Source organism: Equus quagga, chromosome 6 (genome assembly GCF_021613505.1).
Source record: "Equus quagga isolate Etosha38 chromosome 6, UCLA_HA_Equagga_1.0, whole genome shotgun sequence".
Classification (NCBI taxonomy): domain Eukaryota; kingdom Metazoa; phylum Chordata; class Mammalia; order Perissodactyla; family Equidae; genus Equus; species Equus quagga.
In genome coordinates, this window is record NC_060272.1 from 54,296,734 (window position 1) to 54,314,876 (window position 18,143).

An 18,143-nucleotide genomic window follows, 5' to 3' on the forward strand; every position below is an offset into this window, starting at 1 on the left:
TAGGATTGTTTTATTATGTACACTCTATGGGGACTTTTTTTTATACCTTATCAGTTAGGATGCCACCAGCTGCAGGTAACAAGTACCCTAAATCATATTGGCTTAAGTACCTGGAAGGGCAGGCTCTGACTCACTTCTCTCTCTGATTCTCCAGGCTTTGCTCTCCTGTCTCTGTTAATTGTATGCTTAGCAAAGTGCCTGAATCAATTCCAGGTGTCACATCCAGACAGCAGACAGAAAACAGCCCCTCTCTGCAGGCACACAAAAGCAGTCCCGCCAGGAGACCTCCACTCACATTTCATTGGCCAGAATTGAGTCACATCTCACCTCCGAACTAATTACTGATGGCAAGGGGAAAGGAGTCCTCATGGCAATTTATTAAACTAATTAATATGTACTTGCTCAAACTAGGAATAGAGTCAGCATCCTCTAAGCATCTGATTTACAGAGCAAGAGTGGGTATCTAAACCAAACCAGGGTACTGTTAGGGAGGAGGAAAAGGGAAATGGATGTTGGGTAGAGTCTTGCACCTATTCCTAGATGTTATATATAGTGACTAATTACAGATGAGATGATAAGAGCATAATATATGTAGACTAACCTGCTGTGACAAAACCTCAAAATATAGGTGCTTAAATAATAAAAGTTTATTTCTCTCTCACCATTTATTGTTTAGAGGCGTGTGGTCCAGAGCTGGTTGGGGGAGTCTAACAGTTTGAATATTAGAGTTTCCAGGTTGTAATAACAAAGAAACCCTCAAATTCAGAGACTTAGAAAACAAAGAAATTTCTCTCTTAACATCATAGTCCAAGGAAGTCTTCTGAGGTGAGTGGATGTCTCTGCTACCTGGGGCCATTCAGGGACCCCGGTTCCTTTCTTTTTGTTTCCTTGCCATCTCCCCAGAGGATTGTCCTTGCCTGTGTGATCAAAGCTATGTCACCATTTCCAGGTTCCATCCAGAAAATGGCAAAAGAGAAGATGGAGGAAGTAGGCCCATGTGTAAAGCCCTAGGCCAAAATGGCACCTGTTATTTCTGCTGACATTCCATTGGCGAGATTGTAGCCACAGGAGACATCCAACTGCAAAAAGCCTGGTGTTTTAGTCCATTCAGGCTGCTATAACAAAATACCATGGACTGGATGGTTTATAAACAGCACTTTTATTTCTCACAGTCCTGGAGGCTGGGAAGTCCAAGATCAAGGCGCTGGCACATTCACGGTATGGTGAGAGCCTGCTTCCTGGTTCACAGATGGCCATCTTCTAGCTGTGCCCCCCACACGCATTTTCTTCTCATACTGTAATATATTTTTCAGAATTCATGTACCACTGACAATATGGAAAATGAGAGAGATAAGCTTTTTAGAGTAAACATAATCTTAGCACCTTGCTCTCCTCTGCGAAACCATTACCTTTTACAAATAGGGCTCTGTGAGGACTGAGTGCGTGGAATTGCAAATGAGTGAGCTCTACTTGAGTGACACATTTGGAAAGGAAGGTATTTAAGCCCAGCATTTAAGGGTGAATCAATGAGGAGGAAAGATCCTGGTGAAAAGCATTCTGGGCCTGTGGAAAGACACTTTAAATAAAGGCCCCAGGATAGGAGGATGTGTGTGTTCAGCCAATGGCAGGTGGACTAGTATGCCAGGAGCACAGACTGCAGGGGCAGTGGGGATGGAAGCCTCACCTAGAGAGGGGCTACAAAAGCAGGAAAGGTGTAGACAGTCAAGAGCCTTAAATGCAGAGTTTTTGTTTTATTCTGTCGTTTATGAACAACCAACAAAGATTTTGAACAGGGAGGTGGCAGGATGACAGCCATTCTTAGAGAAACAATTCTGGAGAAAAGGAGTATGGAGAATTAATTAGAGGGAGGGACTAGTTTATGTCCCTATGATTTTCTTTTATGAACAATAGGGAACTTCCGTTGGATTGTGGTGTTCAGTCGAGACCTGCCCCAGTCACTCAGCATCCCTGTGAGTAGAGGAATGAGAACTGTGAGGACAGGCACTAGACAGGCTGACAGGAAGATTCGGCTTCCTGGTTTTGGTTTGGAGACCTTGAGTGTGATGTCTCTTTGAGCTTGTTCTCCTTGATGATAAGGGAACACCTCATGTGTACCTTCTGGAGGAGCCAGGACAGAAAGGTCCCGGGTCCCTCTTTGGGCCACAGGCCTGGAGGACAAGAGGTATTTTATTCATGTTGTGTAGCATGGTCATCTCTGGGTCTTGTCTCTTTTGTTATTGCCAACCTTTGGTAAAGACTTGTTTGAGAGTTCTGTCTTGTCTCCACTTTATTATGAGTTATTAAGAGTAGAGTTGTTTCCCACAGTTGGGCCAAACTTAAAGGAGAAACGGTGACTTACAAATGAAGTGTTAGTGCTGGTGGCAGTCAAGCTAGCTGATCCGGTTCTTATCTGCAGCAGGAGGTTGTTCCTCCAATGCTGGTCTTCATTTCTTCATAGGAGGTAATTGCTAAAGTCTAGATGAGAAATAACGAAGTTACCCGAATTGGGGCACTGGTAGTAGGAGCAGAAAGGAAGACCAGATTTCGAAAACATTTTGATATCAGACTAAAGAATCTAGGGGCAAAGGAAAATAAAAGATAGTTTGGAAGTTTTGGGACTGTATGCTTAGGAAAATGCTGCTGCTGCTAACAGATGGAGTCATAGGAAGAGGAACAGAGTTGCCGTGGAAGGTGCTGAGTTCATCCTGAATTCTGGATAGGGTAAGTGACTTTCACCCAGTGTTGGGTAGTTATTTACTGGTACTTTCAGAATTAGAATCTACCTTTCCTGAATCAGGTCAATATTTTTTCTGTTACACGGAGACATATATGACATGAAATGAAATGGACTTGTTGAGTGGTGATAGCCTCTCCATGCGGAGATGTCAAGTAAGCAGTTGTAAATGGAGCTGGAGTGAAAAATTGAGAATAATTGTATAAATTTGTTTGAGGAGTTATGTATATATTTAGAGGACGTAATTGGAGCTCTGCCAAGGATAAGTCCATTCAGAGAGACTTGGTACGTAGGACATAATTGGAAATAGCCAAGGGGCAGCTTTCTTGAAGAAGGAGTGAAAGCTGTGCAGTAAGGCTGATGAAAAGGAAAGAGGCAGCAAGAATATTCTATTTTTTTTTTAAGAAGTTTTGTAGTAATGGAGAGGAAGGCATAGATTGCAACCTGGGACATAATCAAGAGGTGAAAAAAGTTTTTACTTTTTAAGATCACACCTGCCAAGGGGAAAGAATAAGTGGAGAGGAAAGAGTTAGAGCTAGAATTCAGAGGGAATAGTTTAATGTAGTTTAACAGACAAATGTACCACTGAGGTGATGGGCCTGGTGCTGTGTGCCAGGGCCACAAAGATGAAGTAAACGTGGTCCTGCCTTTGGGAAGTTTACTGCCAATAAAGGGCAGGAGCAAGAATAGCACAAGAACAACAAATAGCTACTGAGCACTACGTGTCGGGAACTGTTGTCCTTTACAGGCGTTGACTCATTTAGTCCTCACAACACTCCTGCGACTTAGTTATCAGTGTTATTGTCCGCATTTTCAAGGAGAGGAAACTCAGGCACAAAAAGGTTAAGTAATTTGCCCAAGGTCTTTAACAACTAGTCAGCGGTGGAGCCAAGATTTACACCCAGGCGATAGCTCTGCACCTCTGTGTGTCGTGTAAACAGATTGTTACACTACAATGCAAAGAGAGGAGTAAGAATGATGTGCAGAAGTAGCAGAAAGGAGGGAGGAGTTAAGTTTTTCTTGAGGGGAAAGAGCAGGGCAGGTAGGGTCTCAGAGGAGGAATAAATTGATGACAGGGGATGGATCCAGCTAAAGGAACCCACTGTCATGACTAAAGTTTGGAACCCATGTTGGTATTAGGTATGTATGTATGTATTACTGTTTTACCTAGTAATTTGCACAGCCTTCCTCTCTGACCTTTTCTCTGCCCCATCCTAATCACAGAGGACAGTCACATTTGATTTCATTCATTTGTGCAAACAATTAAGATGTTTTAAAAAAAATCTGCTAGAACTGAGTTCTCCTTTTAAGGGTATCAGTCCTGCCTGCTGAAACCATCAAGAGAGTGGAGTTTATGATATTGAATATAACATCTATATGTCTGTCTATCTATCTACCTGCTACCTACCTACCTACCTATGAATTCAGAGAACTGGCAGAAATATAACAGAATTTCCTGTGCATTAGGGACCCTGGTTGTCTCTGGGGAAGAACCAGAGAATTCGAGAGGCAGATTATTGAAGATACAATTGAAATTCCAGAAACTAAGCAGATGTTTTGCATAGAATGGTTAATAGCCTTTTCTGAGGTAAGCATATCTGGTAAATATATGATCCTGGTTATATGTGGTTAGTCTGTCAGATCCTGAGCTTCACGCATTTGCATCCCATCCTTGGCCACAGCACTGACCCCCAGCTCCTATCTCAGCCGCGAACATCAGTCCAGGATTGGGAACATCAGGAGAGCAGCAGTATTGTGAGACTCAGGCAGGGCTTGAGGTTGTCTGTTTTGTACATTAGTTAGTAGTTAAAAAAAAAATAAACGTAATGTTTAGTGGTTTATTTTAGGCCGCATCAAAATGCCCCAACGTCAAAATAGTTGTGTCATTGTGGCCGTGTGGGAAAGTGGTTACATCAAAATGTCATGTGTGGGCAAAGGGATTATTCTTGGAAGTAAGTAGGGGCATTTGATAAAGGAAGAAGTAAATTCAGAATGGGAAGGATAGACTTTTTACCCCTTTAGAGCAGAGTTACTATGTGCCACTCACGAACATAGGCAAGCTTTCATCTAGCTCTGACAGAAGGCCCATCTGTGTTCCTGGCTCTGAGAGAAAGACCTGAGCATTAGGCATAACACCACTACCACCCTGTGGCAATAGGTTGTAGTTCATTGTATTTTATGAAAAAAGTGTGTCTTGTGTTTATACAGCCTGCACATTTTGTACCTTCTCCTTTGAATAAAAGAATAATAGCACTTTATGAAATCATACATTTTTATCTCTTTAATATTAATTAGAAAAATACATTTAGAAACTCTTAAGGAAGGAATATATTAAGAATGGAGAGAGCATAATTTTAGGAGTTAACAAATAGAAGTTCGCAAAATAACTACAGTCTCAGGAAGGTAATTATATCTATAGTTTTTCTCAAGAAAATTACCAACCAGTATAAGGGATGAAATACTTTTGTCATCACGAGATGGTTTGTTGGTAAAAAGGGTAATTAGAATATGTTGGAAATCTCCATGATTTTGTTTTAGAATGCATTAATTTATATTTAAACATAAATGTCCCAAATATTAGAGTTTATAGTATTTCAAACAAAGTAGTGAAGGTATTTTGAATATACGTAGAGGTTTCAGAATGCCTCACTAGGTGTGAGGAAACGTGGCTGCTTCTTTGTTTCCCTGTGTGTATGTTCTCCGGATTTCTTGAGGAGAAGACCTTGTCACTTCTCAGGGTTTGTGCAAGCTGCCGTGTAACTGCCTTTTGGTCAACAGTTGAATTTTTTCCTTTTTAGACAGAGGAGAGGTCCTAGGAGTTGTGGTGGGAAGTCTTTTATGTCACTGGATTGGATATGGCAGGATGAAAAACTCCAGAGCCACCGACCCATTTTAGAGTTTTATGCTTCACTTAACAACCACTTGTATGCACAGTAGAGAGTATATGCTGCCAGCGGATGACGGATGATCTGACTACATTTTTCTCTCAACATATATACATATACCTCCCAACAACCTGAATCAGAATGTGTGTGTGTGTGTGTGTTACATGTAAAAGTAAACAATTACTTCTGGTAAAATTTTTAAAAAACCAAAGCAATTGTTGTTGTATATTTTTCTGAGAAAAAAAGTAAAACTATTTTACAAACTTCTAGAATATTAAATACCAAGGTTTTGTTGTGTGAATATTAAATATCATTATGTTAAATGCATGTAATCATCTTGCCTCCTAGTTTTTGAACTGTATTTCATGGAGCTGTAGAATCCCTCAGAGGAAGCCTGGAATGGGGAGGCTGAGCGGGTCTGGTTCTGGATTACCTAGTCTAAGTGCCTGGTCATATAGTCTCACGTTATTCTGATACGCAAAACGGCTTGAGGACAACTGCTCCAGGTGGCAGCTTATAAAAAGGGTCATGTTTTTTGATGTTGTAAATGACAAAGCACCTGCATGACCTTATTACAGTATCATTACATACTGGTTCCAGAAACACACCTGTCTCCATTCTTCTGTTAGCTGTGATACCCTCTCGTACCACATTATCCTCTGGCTCCTGTCTGAAACATCCTCTCATTGTTCCCACTGCAGTTCCTCCGCCAGCATTTGCTTTCTTGGACCGGTCCAGCTGGCCGGCGCGGGCTTTGGGTGGTGGTGCAGGCTGGAGACATTGGGGTCGGGGAAGGATAAGCAGCTAAGGCTACTCTTCTCTATCCACTCCGCTTCCCGCGTTTCCCAGCACACGGTGGAGTGGAGTGCAGATCCCATCTCTTCATTCCCTCAACCGCTGCACTTATTCTGGTCTTCATCTGCAATGAAATCTGGTCTTTCTCTGAAAGAGAGTTGAGTGTGGCTTGGTTTCTTGCGGGCAGCTGGCTCTCCAGAGGAAGGCGGGAAGGGCATGAGTGAGCATGCTCAGTTATTAAATCCAAATTACTCCCCTCACCTCCTCTGGAGCAGCGCCAGTGGAGGCGGAGAGAGGGCGGGAGTGACATATTAATTGGGCTCCACATACACAGAGAGAAACATTTTGAGCAGAGAGATGCACTACTTCCCTAAAAATGTGTTTTAGGAAGATTCTTACAGCAAAGTTTTTAAATGCTCAAAGCCGCATCAGAGCAAATGGTTAGACTGAATAGTATCAATAAAAGGTAAATGAAAAAAGGACACAAAGTGCTGATTTATAAATTTTTAAAGGCCTTCTGCAAATTATTATACTTAAATATTTTTTATGAGAGTGCTTATTGTCCTGGCTGACAATTACAGTCACCAGAATAGATATTAACACGTGTAGGTTCCTATGCCCAACTTTAGACCTATTTAACCAAAACCTCCCAGCTGAACTGAGGCTGCTAATGTCTATAAAGTTGTCCGTGTGATTCAGATAGCCCGACAGATTTTAGAACAGCTGGTGTATTTGATAAAGCTTAGTGTAATGTATGTACTCATTTTAATAAAGAGGCTCAAATTTGTCTTTAAGGAAGTAAGAAATTAATAGTGGGAGAAAATTCAGAAGGGGAAAGAAGCACAAAGGCGTGAAGCCCAAAGGGCCTGGAATCAAGAGGAATTGATGGGAAATTTTGGAGGTTGATAGAAAAGCCAGGCTTAAGGCAATGTTAACACACAGCTGATAAAAGAGGTTGATAGACTTAATCAGGATGAGATCAAATGGCCTCCCTTCCACAGCTGTAAGATGAAGGGCAGTAATCTTCATTATAAGTTCTGGGATGTTTGTGGAGAAAGATAGTCCTCATTTTATAATCACAAAAAAATATATAGGGCCGGCCCCATGGCTGAGTGGTTAAGTTCATGCGCTTCGGTGGCCCAGGGTTTTGCTGGTTTGGATCCTGGGCATGGACATGGCACCGCCTGTCAGGCCATGCTGAGGCCGCATCCCACGTGCCACAACTAGAAGGACCCACAACTGAAATATACAACTATGTACTGGTGGGATTTGGGGAGAAAAAGCAGGGAAAAAAAAAAAAGAAGATTGGCAACAGTTGTTAGCTCAGGTGCCAATCTTTAAAAAAACAAAATATAGAAAGGCTAGTAAAGAAAAAAAGCAATGTTATAATAGGAGACACAATACACTAAAGTGCAAACTTGTGATGAAGATAGATTTTGAGTTTTAGAGATGTGGGGTCAAATGTAGATCTTTGTGGTTTGCAGTTGACCGCTTTCCAAGCCAAATTGTGTGAGTTCAACTGTTGGATAAAATACGGAAGGATAGGAAATCTATTACAAATAATAGTTGATTTACACATTTTGTAGATACATGTACCTTGTATACCACCCAAATACAATATTAATGTTGATGAGATAGATGGCTTCCCTTAATAATGATGAAATAGTAGTGGATAAAAGCAGAATGGCTTTCAATTTGGAAAAAAAAAAAAGGCAGAGTAATCAACAACTAAATACTATACTTTTTGCAGGAACTTTTGCAAATGAGAAAGAGATGGCCACAAGATAAGCTCCTCTGGATCTGGTTCTCAGAATGCTATGAAGTCTCCTGCCCAGGCTCCTCCTTAAGAGCTCGTAGGATAGTGTGCAGTTGAAGTTTCCCCAGTAGACATTTCAACTGCTGTATTTGAATGTCAGTCTTCACTTCATCCATTTGTCAATGAATAGTTATTAAGAACTGTTCCCTGTGTTAGGAACCATAAGTGCTGGAGCTACAGTGGTGAATAGGGTGGCCGTGGCCCTCTCTCATGGAGCTCGCAGGCTAGTTGGGGAGATGGATATATCAGTTTGGGGCCAATTGGATTTTGAAGTGCCAGTGTCTTCCAAGTGGAGTTATCCGGCAACAATCGTCATCACTTTCTAATTCTTTCTGGTAAACACGATTGATATTCTGAGAAGTAGAATAATAATGTAGCAGTTGCAAACTCTGCTCCATTATGATATTGAATACAATTTCATGATTGATTCTGATCTTATGTTTAAAGTTTAGAAACCTTCATACATTTTGGGACTTTAGACTTTTTGTGGTTATACGTGATCTTTGTGTGATAATTTCTCTAAATATAAGCTTTGGGCTCTTGTCCAGGAATATCTCTTTTTTTTTTTTAGCTTGTATCAGTCCCACTTACAACACCTTTTCCCAAAAGTATAACCTGCTAAAATAGTCCCTTACTTGTGATAATTTATATTTATATAGCATGGGGGAGTTTCTGAAGGATATTTACACAACATTGTGTTTCATCCTAACAACTCTGAGGCATACAGGGCAGGTAGTGTTTATCCTCACCCTACAGATGAGGAAACTTAGGTTCATAGACCTTATTACTTACTTAAGGTGATAAAGCTGGTAAATGGTGGAGCCAGAAATGGAACCCAACCCAGGGGTCTTTTTAGGACTTAGCTCTATTTCTTTTACACTTTCTGTCTGTATATTGACTTGCTAGAAAGAAAAATGAAAATATCTTTCTCCATTAAATTCCTCAAATTCTTATCAAAGAAAAAATGTTTTAATCCTTTTAATTTCTTGTTTTTTATTTTCTGATTATTCAATAAATCAATTAACATGTATTAATTTTTTTCTGGTATCAGATACATGGTTATATGTAGGATGAAAAAATAAATAGGATATAGGAAAGACACAAATTTTGAAAGATTCCTCTACAGCATGATTAATGCTGTAAATTATGTATAAGCACAGTGCTGTGGGTGCACTTAGTATGTGATGGTCCCTATGCCTTGAAGGATGATGGAATGGGGGTGGGTTTGCAAGCAGAAGCTGAGGACAGTATTATGAGTAGAAGGAAGGGCTCATGAAAAAGCTTGGACATCAGGAAGTACTATTTGGAGATAAGCAAGTACTTTTCTTTTACTCTGCTGTTAGGTGAATGTAGGAGGACTGCTGCAAATGAAGCTGTTAAATGAAGCTGTGGGAGGAAGAGTCTATGTGCCTAGCTAACGAGTCTGGAATTATACTGTGTGTGATAGGAAACCATTGAACATAACAAACCAGAGTTTGGTGGGATCAAATGTGTTTTTCAGTGATAATTCTGCCCGTAGTGGGAAGAATGGACTAGTGGTGGGAAAAGTTGATAGCACAGTGAACATTTAGGGAACTGTTGAGTTCAGAGGAATTAGAGGAGCTCGAACTAAAGTAATGGCAGGGGGAGCAGAAAAGGATGGATTGAAGAGATGAAACCTTTTCTATAATAAATAATGCTTATGGGGACTAATGTTAATGATGAGAATATCTTGTCATACCACATTTTTAAAGAATTATGTGTTCTTTCATATCCATTGTCTCACATATCATCATAGCACATAGTGATAGACAGGTATTATTTCCACTTTAGTCTGTAAAACTAAAGAGGCTTGCCATTAAAGCCAGATGGACTCAGGATGTTATAGATTCTGGACAGATACCTAGAAGGCATAGACAGCTTTCTTGGGGTTTATATGACAAATGGATAAGGAAATGTATATGGCAAAGAAAAATTCTCTGTTTGGGAAGATGGAGGAGACACTAGTTAAAAGAGATAGGAAAGAAGTGATTACATACAATTATAGAGTGGTGAAAACTCTTTTTGCCCATGTTTTAGTCTGTTCAGGCTGCTATAACAAAAATACCATAGACTGGGTGGCTTAACAACAAATATTAAACAACAAATATTTGTTTCTCACAGTTCTGGAGGCTGGGAAGTCCAGGATCAAGGCACCTGCAGATTCGGTGTCTGATGAGGACTTGCTTCCCGGTTCATAGATAGCCATATTATAGCTGCGTCCTCACATGACAGAAGGGGTGAGAGAGCTTTCTGAGGTCTCTTTATAAGGACGCTAATCCCATTCACGAGGGCTCCACCCCATGACCTAATCTTCTCCTGAAGACCCCACCTCCTAAGACCATCAAATTAGGGGTTAGGATTTCAATTTTTCAGGGACACAAACATTCAGTTCATAACAACTCACCTCTCCCATCACAGCAAATTCCATTGCCATTCCCTAGAAGGTATGTTAAGGGTTCATGTTAGGACAAGACGAGGAGAAGCTAGAGATTATGTTGGAAATTTTGAAAGCATCTGTAAAAAATGAGTCATCACTGACATTTCCACTTCACCATATCAAGATTTTTCACCACACCTATTTGATGGCACCAAAAAACCCAACATGAAAATATACATTTATCAGGTAAATCAGGCAGAAATTGTTCGATTTTCCAAAGAATCTTATCTTTACAAAAAGGCTCATTGGATGGTGTTTGTAAAGTTGCAGTCTCCTGAGGATATTAAAGTAGTGTTCCATCTCAGGAACTTCAACTTGTGGCACAGAAGTGTTTCTGAAATTTTAGGTGAAATCCCAGAGCACTCATGTGTGTATAGTTTAAAAGAGAAATTACTTTGGTTTGCTCTAAGCAAGGGGTGTGAAAAGAGCAATTCCACAGCTTTAAGACATTGGACTAAAAACGTTCTCAGAAAGCCGGCTAGATAAGAAATCTTTCAACTTAAAGCTTATTTTATTGAAATAATTTTTTCAAAGCCAAGTTTATTTAACTTTTTGTTTTTTTAATATTTGGGAACTAGGTTACAACTGGATTACGGTGAAGTTTATGATTTTACTGATTTTTCATAAGGGTCAGACAGTACTAAACTAATCTATGCCAGATTATGACTAACTGGCAGTTAAATATAAATATTTCTAAGCCCTTTTTTGAAGAAGAGGAGAGTCTATCCCTTATTCTAGAGATTGTGAACAAAATAAAATCTGATACTTGATTTTAACAGATTCTTAATTAGGACTCTCTGATCATAACGTTCTTGTATCTGTTACTAACTTCAATTTGTTGTTCTAGTTGAACATTAATAGCAAATATAATAAATATTATGATTTTAAAGAATGAGTCCTTGTTTCTTCACGTTGTATACTCATTATTTTGAGATTTTTGGAGTCACATCTGTTTTTCTCTGAACCACACTTTGATTATATGACTATATTTCCTAGAGCTATTGCAAATTAATCGTTTTTTGTTATGCTCCTTCTTTTATAAGAAGTATTGGTTTAACTAGCCACATACAAACAGAAGTTTATTCTGAGGATTAACTTTCATGTGAATAAATGCCTCCTAGTTCAGTTTTTAAATTACGTCTCTTAGAGGAAAGCAAGCTAGCCTCAGACTGTTTTTTCTTCAAGAATTTAAAATGAACTGTTTGTATATAATAACATAGAGAAGTTTGTAAATGCCTGAAGAGAAGGACTGTATCTTACATGTTTTTGTAGTCCTCGCAGCCTTACATATTGCCAATTAATCCATGCTTATGCACGGTTTGAAGAACATAAAGTTATAAAGAAAAAACAGATAAGTTATTTGCTTTCAGAGACTATGGAAGGATCATCCCTAAATTAGAAATATTCTTAAAATAAGGACAGATAGACATTTTCCTGTCCCCCTGCCTCCCTGTCCCCGCCCTCACCCAGGGCGTGCTCCTTGGGGCACATATGCCTTTGTGCATTGTATCTGCTGTTTTTATACAAATGAAGAGAAGCAGGCTCAGACCTGCTGAATGCTGGAAACCGTACAATCATTTCCAGTCACTATTTCCTCTTTCCTAATTCTTTCATGCTTTTAAAACATGAAGTTATCTTACATACCATTTTACACTTTAACTAAAGTTGTTCAGTTCAACATTTATGGAGGCCCTAAGGTGTCAGCTGCTGTGTTAGATGGCGATGTTATTAAAATGCATAGGGCGCCGTCTTTGCTCCTGTGAAGGTCTCAGCGTGTTGGGACCACAAACATGTTAACTGAAGCCATTCAGTGTGACAGGTGCTGTTATATAGATAGGATGAGAGTGCCTTAGAGGGACAAAGGTAGAAGTGGTTGTTTCTTCCCAGGGGGTCGGAGACGCCTTCACAGGGGTAGTGGCACTCGATCAGAGTTGACATGATGGGAGATTTCAAGACAGGTAAACTGAGGAGAGGACATTAAGGCAGAGGGAGGAGCAGGGCAAGGGCAGGTGATGGCGTTGGAGAGCATTATGCAGGGGCGTTCTATGATACATATACAAGTTTGGACTTTGTGCTGCAGGCAAAGAGAAATAACGAATGGCTTTAAGCTGTGGCATAATATAACCAGGTTTTCATTTTAGAAAATTACTCTCATAACCTCGTGGAGAATGAAGTAGGTTATTTACACTTTCTTAAAACAGTGCTTATGGAACACATATAGACCAAAGATGAAGTTTTCTTCCTCATTGCCTTAAAAAGAACTTTACAAAAATCCCAATACACCCACTTCTGTAATTTGAATTGCCAAATAATTTGTTCTTTGGATAAGTTATATTTTTATAGCTTTTCAATACTTTGGGTTTAAGACTTACAGACTCTCTGCCCGGGGTAACATCAGATGCTACACAGTGCAACACCATAGCTCACCAAGTAACGCTTCCTGATACCCCTTTCTCTCTCTCTTTTGCATCTAGTTGCCCAAGCCAAATGCTTAGATTTTTCCTTGGTTCTTTTCTCTCTCTCGCCCTTCACATCTATTAGCAGGTCCAGTGGATTCGTCCTCCACAATAACATCTCAAATTCCTCAACTTATGCTTGTCTCAGTGAGGCTGCAACCTTGGTTCGAGCTTCTGGTGCCTCTCAGACTCCTGCAGCAAGCAGCCTCCCAGTCGACCCTCCATTTCCTTTCTCACTGATTTCCCCATTCTCACTCTCCTGCTTCAAACATTTCACTAGCTTTTTGCACTTAGAGTAAAAAGCAAGCTCCCTGTTGTGGCCAACATCTCCTGGCTCTTGTCTCCCTTAACCTCATCTCTTGACACTCCTACTCCAGCTGTTATTTGCCCTCACAGTGGCCTGCAAGCACTTCTTCACTTCTTCCAAGAAGCTCTTATAATTTAGTGCCTGGCAAATACTCCATGAACTTAATAGCATAATGATATCATAATAATAACACTTTTCTGCCATTTATTGAATGTTTTCTGTAACCCAGACAGTGTGCTAAGTGCTCTCCAGGCATTATCTTATTATTAAATTGGAAGCAACAAGCTTGTGAGGTTGATATTATTATTCCCATATTTTAAGAGAGGCAACTGGGTACACAGAGAGCTGAAGAACTTGCCCGGGTTTATATTGTTAGTGTGTGATGGAGCCTGACTTGAAGTCTGTCTGTCTGACTGTAAATTGGGCTCTTTGGTACTGAAGTTTCAAAAGTATTTTGTTATTATCATTTGAAGTATTTTGTTATCATTACATTTTAATGATCTCACAACAATTCCTGGAAGACAATCTGGGAGCAAGCTCTAGAAAAAAATCTCTTATTGAATTGAAAGTAAACCTTAATATGGCCTAACTGCCTTATTGGAGACAACAAACCTTTCTCAATATTTCATGTCTTGTTGATAATAAAAGACAGTGTAGTGTAAAAGTTGGGAATAAACGCTGGAGTCAAACAGACATGGGTTTAATCTCAGCATCTGCTATTCATTCATATAGGTCTTAATATGATATGTGCCAGATAATGTTCTAGACACTTGAGATGCATCAGTTTGCAATCCAGTGGGATGGATTTAAAATTTTGGTTCTATAAGCTGTTTTTGTCTTGGATGCTCACTATAGCATTACTGCACTTCAGTGAATTCACTATAAATGTGATCCTTCTTGGACCCCAGCCTAAGGGGATCTATTTGAGTCAGTCCCATGACATGTCTCCTAAGGACAGTCTCATAGCAAGGCTGTAAGTTTAGTTTACTGTAAATGTAGTTTCCTTCTTCCATTCCAGTTAAAATGAAACATTAACCTTATTAGATATAGTAAACTCAGGGACCTTATATCCTAATAGGGGTAGCACAATAAACATAATAAATAGGTAAATTACATTATATGTTAGAAGATGGACAGTACTTTGTGTGGGAGTAAATAGGATCAGGATGGGGGAAAATATGGAGAGCATGTTGTAGTATTGGATAGGAGGGCAATGAGGTGGGTCTCATTGAGAATGTCAGAGACTTGAAGTGGGTGAAGGAGTTGATCAGATGAATATCTGAGGGAAGAGCAGTCCAGCAGAAGAAAATGGGTAGTGTCCAGACCTAAGGGAGGCGCACGCATGCCTTCTTAAAAGCAACGCACCATTGTAGTTGAGGGGACCAAGCAGGGGAGAGATACCAGATGAAGTCAGAGGGGTTCCAAGTATTTTGTTGGTGATGATGAAATGAACTTGTTTACATAAAGCACTTAGCACAGGGTCTAGCCCAGAGTTGTGGAGCCCCTGCCCACCTCTTCCAGCCACATCTCCTTGCTGCTCCCCCTTGCAAACTCCACCCTGCATTTATAACCAAAAGCTCTTTGAAGATTCCCCAAATCTCCATGCTGTTTTAAACTTTCTACTTTTGCACACGCCTAAAATACCCTTCTCCATCCCTTGTCATTCTGATAAACTCCTTCAAGACCCACCCTGGGCTCTCCTCTGGGAAGACTTCTTTGACTCCCTCTGAGGCAGAGGTCATGCTTCCTTCTCTGGACCACCGTGCACAGTGCTTTGAATATGTGTTTGTTACAATAACACGTAGCTAATGAGAACTGACTGACTATGTGCCATGCAAGAAGTCTTTTACATCTTTTTAATTTATTCCTCACCACAACCCTATAAGGTATGGCCTATTGTCATCCCCACCTTATTTATTTATTTATTTGTAAAGAATTTATTTGTAAGGAAGATTGTTGCTGAGCTAATATCTGTGCCAATCCTCCTCAATTTTTTTATGTGGGTTGCTGCCACAGCATGGCTTGATGAGCGGTGCTAGGTCCACGCCTGGGATCTCAACCCTGCGAACCCTGGACCACTGAAGCAGAGCACATGAACCCAACCACTATGCCACAGGGCTGGCCGCATGTCATCCCCATTTTATAGATGAATAAATAAAGACATGAAGAAATTTAGTAATGTGTCTAAGATCATCCAGCTGCTAAGTGGTGGCACCAGGAGTTGAACACAAGGTTTCTGGCTCCAGAGCCCATGCCTTTCTTAATCATTACGTTATTACACAACATGCACATTATGTGTATGCATCACACTGTGTTGCAGGTGTTAGTTTGTGTGCACGTCCTCCATACTGTTTGTGACTACTTGGAGAGCAGGGAACCGTGTCAAATTTCCCTTTGCTCTTTGGGGTTTGGCACATGTGCTCCCTTGGTGGAATGGTGAGAAGAAAATATTCTCTCATGTAATTTGTAAGACATGGGAATTAATAGTCAAAATGTTAATGATAGTGTGTCATTAGTTCTGAATTTTGTTTGGTTTCGGATTTCATTTTGATCACGTCATTGTGCTTCTGCTTCTCCCCAGACCAGTATTAAAGAGGGACAGCTGTTGAAGCAAACCAGTTCTTTCCAAAGGTGGAAGAAGCGATACTTCAAACTTCGAGGCCGCACACTCTATTATGCAAAGGACTCAAAGGTAATTCGAGAGAATCCTAGTTGTACGCACTTGAGCTTGTGGATGTTCTTTAAGCTGTTTTTGTCTTGGTGCTTGCTATAGCCTTACTGCTCCTCTGTGAATTCAGTATAAATGTGATCCATGTTGGACCAAATCCCAGGGTGCTCTATTTTAGTCCGTTTTGTGCCATGTTCCCTAAGGATAATCTTATAGGAAGGTTTTAGTATAATTTGCTTTCTTTCTCTTTTCCTTCCAATTGAAATGAAGCATTAAGTGTAAGTTTATTAGATATAATAAACTCAAAATTTGGGGTTTACCCGCCTTTCTTGCTACTTTTTACCTGATAGATGTTGCTCTGACTATGAGAGAGAGAATTGCTGTAGTTGCTAAGAATTCATGCTCTGGTTTCAGACAAAAGTTCATATTCCAGTTCCAGCACATTCTGGTGGAGTGGTGTGGACTGCAGGTGTTGATGAGAGGAGGCTTAAGTGAGAAAATGCCCATGAAGCACTTAAATAATGCCTAATACAAAATAATCACTCAGTTATGCTAGCGGATAAGAATAAAAATCGTAGTGAAATAAAATCAAGGCTCTAAATAATTTTTATATAACAGTTGAATAAGAAGAAAATGATGTGGTTTTGAGAGAAAAATTTTGTAATGATGAGGTTCCATTTAAAACTGATGTTTTAATATTCCTTTAAAAATAAACATTGAAATTTCTTACTACTGTGCCAGTTGAATAGATAATTTCCATATTTAAAAATCTATGTTCCTCATATAATTATTATGGTTATATGCCAAGAGGTAAAAACAAATAAACAAACAAACCTAATTCTTAGTTTATGCAGCTGTAGAAGTAATAACCAAATAAAATAATCATATTTTAAAAACCATTATGTTCAAGATTGTCCCTGATCTGGCTCCATCCTGACTTTTCACATTTATCTCCAGATAGCGCTGACCACTTGATCGCCTTCAGCCTTACCCCATGTTTCCCATCTCCAGGATGACTTTCTCTCTATCTCCACTTGAAGAAATTCCCTGTTTTCTTTAAGATCCCCCTCAGATAGTCTTTACTCCATCATTCACAAGAGAAAGAGTTTAAGTGTATTCTGCTGGAGAAATTATCTGTGACCTTCCGGGGCATTTCGTAGTATCTCTTCTCTTCCACCTTTAATAGTCTGTCTTACATTAAAATTAGTTGTGTCTACTTCATTTCCTGTGCTAGATTATAAGTTCTTTCTAGTCAGGGAACAAGTCATATAGTCAGATTGGTTGGATTGAAACAGAGTTTTATAAACCCTGGAGATCTTGGGGGAAGTGGAAGCTATCAGAGATGGGGGTCCCCTATTCTGTAGTTCTAAGGTGCATTTTTATCCCTGCTTTGCTACAAGAGCATTGAATGAGTGTGAACAATGACCAACTCACTAAAAGTGGGAAGGATACATTTATTGACTAGAATTTTCTAATCTCTAAATTGTTCACTTTTAAAGATTCCATTTCTATGGAGTTTTGACTACTAAAACTTTTTTTATTAAAACCGCTTTTAAGAGTACAAAAGAAACATAATCTTATGTTTGCCAAGCACATTTATCATCTCATTTGAACATATTCATAGATGAGGAAAATAAGGTTCAGAAAGTTCAGAAACTCGCCATGATCTGAGCCAGGACTAGTTTTTCTCATTTCTCACTTAGCAAATGTGGAAACAATGATGTTGCCTTTGCCTTCCTGGCAAAGATGTTACAGGGTTAGAGATATTGTGGGGGATGTGCGTGTATATGTGTGTATGTCACACACTTACGAGGTTCCCCATAGTTTATGCTTCTAGAGAGCCCAGAGCATTTTGCATTGAAGCAGTGTGCCGGGGGCTTCTTTAAAGCCCTTTTCAGCTTGGGATTTATGTGTTAGTTGTACTCTATGGTTTTACTCAGAGAATATCACTGACTTAAGTTTTTTTCGTTTTCTATTCCTAAATCCTGACATAGCTTCACAGTCATGACCTGATAGTAAAAAAA

At 39.8% G+C, this 18,143-nt stretch overlaps 1 protein-coding gene across 5 annotated transcripts in view; it reads left to right on the plus strand.

The window, feature by feature from the left end:
- The window catches only part of DGKH (diacylglycerol kinase eta), a 175,548-nt gene that overhangs the window by 57,804 nt on the left and 99,601 nt on the right, over positions 1-18,143 (plus strand). For 3 of the 5 annotated variants that reach the window (XM_046664536.1, XM_046664534.1, XM_046664535.1), the window contains exon 3: positions 16,033-16,143. In XM_046664536.1, the coding sequence (XP_046520492.1) occupies positions 16,033-16,143 (111 nt within the window). Of the gene's footprint in view, positions 1-2,547; positions 2,722-15,828; positions 15,888-16,032; positions 16,144-18,143 lie in introns of those variants that run through there. The other 2 variants (XM_046664538.1, XM_046664537.1) reach the window with 2 other exon arrangements.